The sequence below is a fragment of the Charadrius vociferus genome, unplaced genomic scaffold (assembly GCF_000708025.1).
Source record: "Charadrius vociferus isolate BGI_N301 unplaced genomic scaffold, ASM70802v2 scaffold430, whole genome shotgun sequence".
NCBI classification, from domain to species: Eukaryota; Metazoa; Chordata; class Aves; order Charadriiformes; family Charadriidae; genus Charadrius; species Charadrius vociferus.
The window spans coordinates 774,119-781,347 of NW_009646541.1; the positions used below are offsets into that span (position 1 = coordinate 774,119).

At 60.9% G+C, this 7,229-nt stretch overlaps 1 protein-coding gene across 1 annotated transcript in view; it reads left to right on the forward strand.

The window, feature by feature from the left end:
* The first annotated feature begins 83 nt into the window (after nucleotides 1-83).
* LOC104287360 (lysosomal alpha-glucosidase-like) overlaps nucleotides 84-7,229 on the forward strand; it is a 10,821-nt gene continuing 3,675 nt past the window's right edge. Inside the window, exons 1-9 of the mRNA XM_009886061.1 lie at nucleotides 84-226; nucleotides 957-1,494; nucleotides 1,696-1,841; nucleotides 2,818-2,983; nucleotides 3,898-3,994; nucleotides 5,040-5,159; nucleotides 5,423-5,541; nucleotides 5,612-5,743; nucleotides 6,527-6,637. Of these exons, the coding sequence (XP_009884363.1) occupies nucleotides 84-226; nucleotides 957-1,494; nucleotides 1,696-1,841; nucleotides 2,818-2,983; nucleotides 3,898-3,994; nucleotides 5,040-5,159; nucleotides 5,423-5,541; nucleotides 5,612-5,743; nucleotides 6,527-6,637 (1,572 nt within the window). The remainder of the gene's footprint in view (nucleotides 227-956; nucleotides 1,495-1,695; nucleotides 1,842-2,817; nucleotides 2,984-3,897; nucleotides 3,995-5,039; nucleotides 5,160-5,422; nucleotides 5,542-5,611; nucleotides 5,744-6,526; nucleotides 6,638-7,229) is intronic.

The following is a 7,229-nucleotide window of genomic DNA, read 5'->3' on the forward strand; positions in this document are numbered from 1 at the left end:
TGCCACCCCCCACCCACCCCGGAGCCACCCACGCGTGGGGAAGAGACCGGCCATTGCATAAAGGTTGCGTGGGGCAGGGGGTGATGCTCAGGGGTGGCTTCGGAGCCAGGCCCCGGGGGGTTGAGCCGTTTTGGGGCCGGAGCTGCGGGGAGGGTCCGCCGGGGAATAAAAGGCGCTTTTTTGGGGAAAGCCGTTTCGGGGAGATCTTGCAGATGGCGGGGCGGAGGTGAGCGGGGTCTGAGCGCCGCTGGCTGGGGCAGGAGATGGCGAGAAGAAACTTGTCTCTCTTATTTAAGGTGCTGGGATCTCCTAAGCGTGGGGGTCTCCTTCGCTTATGGTCCGGGAGATGTTTGCCTGAGAAGCTGTTAAAATCTGATTTTATCAGTGGGAGGCAAAAACTGACAGCACATTTCCCTGTCATCCCTCGCCCAGCTCTTCTCAGGGCAAAAACCTCAGACTCGGGGCTTTGGATGCCGGCAGAGGATGCTCGGAGCAGAGGGTGCTCCGCACCTTGGAGCCGCGGTTCCCAACACCACGGCTCTGCTCCGACAGGCAGAGGGAGCTCGGTTTTGCTCGCAGCTTCCAGAAACACTGCAGCCCATAAATTCAGACCCGGGAAAAACTCCTTGAGGGGCCGCTCTGCCACCCCTCTCGCCGGAGCAGGTGGGGTTGAAGGCGGGTGGCACTTTGTCCCTTGAGGCTGCAGGAGAGTGATGAGGCATTGCCTCCCCGCAGCCCGGCAGGGTCAGGACCACCCGGCCCTGGCAAAGCCATCCTTTGCCGAGTTTGCATCCACGCCAGGGGCGTAGACATCACCATCCTCGGTGCAGGGTGCCGAGGCGGGCAGGCTCTGCCAAAACCGTGGGTGTCGAGGGTGGGGAAGCCACCCTCGAGGCTCGGGTGAGCTCTCGCCCTCCGACTCCTTCACACTTGCCTCCATCTCCCCCTCGCTCCAGCATCAGGACGATAAAGTCGTACCAGAAGCTGACAACGGCGGTGCCGCAGCCGGCAGCGTGCCGGGTGGAGGAGGAAGGAGCCGCCTCGACGCCCACCGGCCGCGGGAAGCTGGCCCCATGGTGGGTGGGCAGTGGGCTGCTGGTGGCCGCCGTGCTGCTGAGCGCCCTCACCGTCTGGGTGCTGCAGCAGGTATCGGGGGGCTGGCCCGGACCCGCGCTGCCCCCCAAATGTCTCCTGGTACCCGAAAACCATCGCTTTGACTGCTACCCGGAGCGGCACGTGGTGGTCACCCAGGAGCTCTGCGAAAGCCGAGGGTGCTGCTTCATCCAGAGCCCCCCGCTGGCGGGGGGCAAGCGAGGGGTGCCCTGGTGCTTCTACCCCCCCGACTTCCCCAGCTACGCCCTGGAGAGCCTCAACCAGACGGCGCTGGGCATGGTGGGGCTGCTGGTGCGGAGGGAGAAGGCCTATTACCCCCGGGACATCGAGATGTTGAGGCTGGATGTGGAGTTTGAGACAGACACGCGGCTGCACATCAAGGTGAGCTCCTCCAGAGCTCAGGACCATGCTTCTGCACCCCTGCACCCTCCATCCCACCTCTGTAGGTGACCATTCCCTGCTCAGACCGGGGCTGGAAGCTACCATGCTCCAGACATGGCTGTATGTGTCCTCAATGAGCATCTCCAACCCTTTGTCCTCTTGTTTTGTTGGTCCTTAAAGCGCATTTTCTCCCTTTTGCAGATAACAGATGCGGCCAACCCGCGGTATGAGGTTCCGCTCGATGTTCCCCGGGCCACAAAAAGAGCAGAAAACCCCATCTACAGCCTGGATTTCTCCCGGGAACCCTTTGGGGTGCTGCTGCGGCGCAGGGCAACGGGGACAGTGCTGTAAGAACCCACCTCTTCCGCATCCCACAGCGAGTGGGGGAATGCTCATCCCACCCTAGGCAGGCTCCAGCATGCTTCCCGGAAGTTTTTCCTTAGGGAAAACCACGCTGTGGGATCTCCAGCCAATAATTACTCTTTGTCTTCATCTTTCCAGCAGTGCTCACGTGAAGATGCGGCAGCACGTGACTTCCCGGCCCCACAGGCCGGACACGTGTCTTGCTGTGTCTGTGGCAGGGCTGCGTGCGATCAGCACTTCTCCAAAAATCTCCCAGTGCCCTAATTCCTCGCCAGGTCCTACAGCAGCCAAACGTTGTGCAGGTCCCTGGCATATCACCAATAGGGGACCTGGTGACTTGGGGAAAGGAAGGGACCTGGTGACTTGGGGAAAAGGGCCACCGAAGGGTTGTGGCGTTGCCTGTTTCACCCTGCTTTTGGGTTTCCCTGACTATCCAAGCTATAGGGACACCCACAGCTCCAGACTTTTTGTGGAAAAGGGCCGCGGGTGGCTTTGCTGCGCTGCTCTCGGTCACCTCCGTGGCTTAGCTCACACTAAGCTGTGGGTCAGCACCAACGGCTGGCTGGTCCACGTGTGGCCGGGGTGTTTTGAGATCCCATCCTTTCCTCCCCCTTCCCGTTTGCTGGTGCCTGTGGTCCGTACTTTACTCGGGAGCTGCTTATCGGCGACGACAGGCCGAAAAAACCCACCGCCGTATCGCCTCCGCGGTTAATAATAACCTGGGTGGAAACTTCTGGTGTCAAAGGCAAGGCGGCGCCGTGCTGGGTCGGGCTGGTTCAGGCTCGGGCTGAATTTGCTGCCAAAATGTTGGGGGTGGCTGCAGGGTGGGATGTACACTGCCACGCTGGCCCCTGGGCCACTTTGAGAGGGAAAAGGTCAATTGGTGGTGGGCAAATGGATCCAGATGGATGCCAGCATCCCCTCTTGACTCTTCTCTCTCCCTTGGTGTCACCCTGGCAGGCTCAACACCACCGTGGCCCCCTTGATCTTCGCTGACCAGTTTCTCCAGATAGCCACATCGCTCCCGTCCAGGTTCCTCTACGGGCTGGGGGAGCACCGTGGCACCCTCCTGCACAGCCTGGACTGGAACACCCTCACGCTGTGGGCACGCGACGTCTCTCCCACGGTACCGTCTCCATCCCTCCCCTCCCCAGGGGGCGCAGGGGGCGAGGACGGGGGGTACCGCTCTCCAGTGCATTGGACAAGCCCTGGGAAAAGGTGGCAGGGGGGTGGGCAGCGACACTGGGAGAGGCAGGGGGTGGTCGAGGCCGATGGGCAGATATGTGCCAGGGAGGATTTCAGAGCAATTGCAAAACCCTCTTGGCACTCGGAGGGCCCTGGGTATTTTCCACTCCACCCTCCCGCTCGTGCAACAGGTTGCGGCGAGGCGGGAGGATTCCCCCTTGCCCACCCCAGCAGCCTCCCGTGGCCTTCAGCGCCACCTCCGAAACCATAGAGTCACAGAATTGCTGAGATCAGAAGGGACCTTTAAGATCATCAAGTCCACCCATTAATCTACCCCGACAAAACCACTCCTAAACCATGTCCCCAAGTACCACCTCTACCCTTTTTCTAAACACCTCCAGGGATGGCAAATCCACCCCCTCCCTGGGCAGCCTCTTCCAATGTTTGATAACCATTTGAGTGAAAACATTTTTCCTAATATCCAATCTAAACCTCCCCTGGCACAACTTGAACCTATTTCCTCTCCTCCTAGCTCTTGTCACCAGGGAGAAGAGGTCAGCCCCCACCTCTCTACCCCCTCCTTTCAGGTAGTTGTAGACAGTGAGAAGGTCTCCCCTCAGCCTCCTCTTCTCCAGGCTGAACACCCCCAGGTCCCTCAGGCATTCCTCATAAGACTGGTCCTCCAGACCCCTCACCATCCTCATCCCTTGCCTTGTCCTTCATGGGAGGGTGACAGATGCTTGGTTAGGTGGTGGCAGCAGATGCAGCTCGGGGCCATTTACTCGCCCCCAGTGAGATGGGGCTCTCCCGCTTTGCCTGGGAGCTGCTCTCTCACCCGACACCTCCTCTTTGCAGGAAACGTTCAACCTCTACGGCGCTCACCCCTTCTACCTGCTGATGGAGGAGGGCGGAGATGCTCACGGGGTTTTCCTCCTCAACAGCAACGCGATGGGTAGGTGTCCCGGGGCGCCCCAGCTGGCTCGTCCCTGGAAGAGGAGGACCTGGCAGGTGGGGACAGATAGGAGCTGCCGGAGCAGCCCGTTTGGGAACTTGGGGCGAGAGGAAGCCATAAAAGGGAAAGATGTGGTTTGATGGCTCCGTTATTGAGCGTAGCCATCTGTTTCCTGGCTACGGTGAGGCTCTTTAGCAACTGCCGAGCAGTTTAACCACATGCCCAGCTGCTGAGTTGCCATCAGAAAAGCAAGTCCCTTGTGTGCGGGTCCGTGCCCGTTCCCCCTCCGCCCGAAACAGCTTTGCCCCCAGGCCTGGTGGCACGGCACGGCTGGGGCGCAGCCGGGGATGCCGAATGCCGCCCGCGCTCTTCCCAGCTGTGCCGCGCCGGCTGCGGCTGTGGGATCCACCCGTGTGTGCCAGCTGATAGCGCAGCGGCTCCCGCGGGCTCCTGCCATGTCGGGGGCGGCACCGGAGACCACCCGTCCTTCCCAGCAGCCGCCGCTCGCAGCCAGCTGGGACGATGCTGCACACGCCGGGGCTCTCGTGGCTCCAGCTGCGCTCGGCGTTACTGCCGCGATGTTCCCGAGGAGGGGCTCAGGGGAGATGCGGCCGCCTGAGCTGAGGTTCAAGGGCTCGTTCGCGTGAAAAACGCTTCCCGGGAAAGCTCTCACTCCCGCGGGCTTGCTCGTACAAGTAGCTCTTAATTCACTTAGGAGGGGATTTTGGGGGGAGGACATGAAGGAAAGCGCTGCGTGTGCCCGGTCTTTGAGTGGAAGCCGGGAGGACCGCACAGCTTTGGGCTTAAAGAGCAGATTTTTAAGATAGTGAGCTTTTTCCCCAGGGTAAATCAGTGATCTCCCCCAAGTGTGATGATTTAAGCCTCCAGATGCCCATTTAGCATCCGCTGAACGCAGGACAGGGATTTCTGCTTTCCCCTGCCGAAGGCTGAGCGTTGCCTGTGGCGCTGCCTGGTCCGTGCCGTGGCAGTCGGGGGATTGCTTCCCAGTCCTCACCGTCTTTTTCTCTTCCCCATCCCTACAAAGAGGTGGCCCTGCAGCCCGCTCCGGGCCTGACCTGGAGGACCATCGGGGGGGTGCTGGATTTTTACATTTTCCTGGGGCCCGATCCCAACATGGTCATCCAGCAGTACCAGCAGGTGATAGGTAAGAGTCCGCACCCCGACGTGGCCGTCTGCAGACACCTTCCCCACGGCCCCATCCCTGTCTCACCCCAGCTTCACCACCATCCCCAGTCTTCCCAGCTGGGGAAAGGTCCGCAGTCCCCAGCCATCCCATCCCCAGCCCTCCCAGCACATCAAGGCTCAGCGGTCACCTCCTTTCCCCCTTCTTCCCTTCCCCTCCCATCCTTTTGCGGTGCTGCTGTCGTCTCGGGACACCCCATCTGTGCTCCCGCTCTCTTGCTGCAGGTTTCCCGGCCATGCCGCCCCTCTGGGCGCTCGGCTTCCACCTCTGCCGCTGGGGCTACGGATCCAGCAATGAGACCTGGCAGACCGCGAGAGCCATGAGGAACTACCAAATTCCCCAGGTAACCCCCCGGACCTGTGGAGAGGGGGGGTCTGGGCTCTGTCACCCATCCCTGAGCCTCTGTCCCGCAGGATGCACAGTGGAATGACATCGATTACATGGACGGGTACCGGGACTTCACCGTTGATCCCCAGAAGTTTGCCTCCCTCCCCTCGCTGGTGGAAGACCTCCACAAACACGGGCAGCGCTACGTTATGATCTTGGTATTCCCCGTCCTTCCCTGCCCTGTGCTGTCTTTGCTGCAGAGCCGGGGTGCAAGGCAGAGGCGTAAGGGATAGTCGTGATCCCAGCTGATTGTCCCTGGGCCCCGGGGATTTTTATCCGAGGTCGGTGCCCAGTGCTGGGCAGGCAGCTGTAAACTGCCACTGGAAATCCCCCTAATGCGGGGACCGTGCAGACGCGGGCCAGGTTCTTGTGCCGTCTTCCTGTCTGCTGCAGGAGTACAAGGATGCCCCTGTCCCCCGTGGACGAAAGGATGGAGGAACAGCGAGTCAGGCTGTTTAACTCGTGGGTGCTCGGCGTGGGTGCCCCCACATCCCCACGAGCGCTGGGATCTCATGACCCGGCTGTGATCTCCCTTCTTCCTTCCGCATAGAACGGGGGTGCAGGTTCTGCTGGCTGAAGGCGGTGGGGACCGGTGGGAGCTGGGGAGGGAAAGGTTGGGTTCCCTCCCCATTGACCTCCTGTTGTAGCCCAAGCCTGTCCATGACCCGGCGTTTCTTGCATAAGCACAAAATTTCTTGTATTTGTTCCCCCCCTCCCCAAAACGCCCTAACGGGTCCTGGGGACTTGCAGAAGTGGCATTTTAGAAAACATGCCTGGAAGCGTTGAAGCAAGTTTCTGTTCCCCTTGGGAGAAACAGCCGCCGTGTTTGGGCTCTGGCTGACCCCGTCTGGGTTGTCATCTTCTCTGAATCACACCAGCCTGGTAGGGGGAAGGGGCCACGGTCTGCCGGGAACGGCGCTAACCCTCTGCTCCGTCTGCAGGATCCCGGCATCAGCAGCACCAACCCTCATGGCTCCTACTGGCCTTTCGATGAAGGCTTGAGACGGGGCTTGTTCCTCAACACCACCCAAGGGCAGCCGCTCATCGGGCAGGTGAGGAGCTCCGGGGGGTGATCCCAGCCCCGAGGGGTTGTGCAATAGCACGGATTTCATCCCTCGTGCTGGAGGGAAAGCCAAGCGGCCGAGGAACCTCTCTGGGATGATTGCCAGAGCCTGGCTCAGCCCTCGGCCTCGCGTGTCACCTCCCGGCGTCTCCACCGGCCCCGGGAGCCAGCCGCGGCGGAGGAGCCCATGGAAGTCATATGAGCTTAATGGAGTTGGCGGTGCTGCCCAAGGCTGGTCATCTGATTTCTCTCCCTTTCCGTTTCTGGGGTGAGAGGAGATTATCCGTGATGGACATGCACCTCCGGATCTGCTCCACAACGTTTCCCTGCCAGTTTGTCTCCCGCGTTTGCACCCACTGGCTCCCTGTCTACAAGGAGGGGACTTTTAATGCAGCCTGAAAACATGGGGAAAAATGAATTGGCCAAAATTCCTGGAGCGTGGCAAAGTGCGGAAAAATCGCAGCTCTTCCCTGATGTGCCCTGGCCTGGCCGGTGTCAGGGCTTGTGCAAGCAGAGACGGAGCAGCCGCTTCATCAGCCGCTGCTGCCCACCCGGGGGCGGGGGGGTCGCGGCGCCCCGCT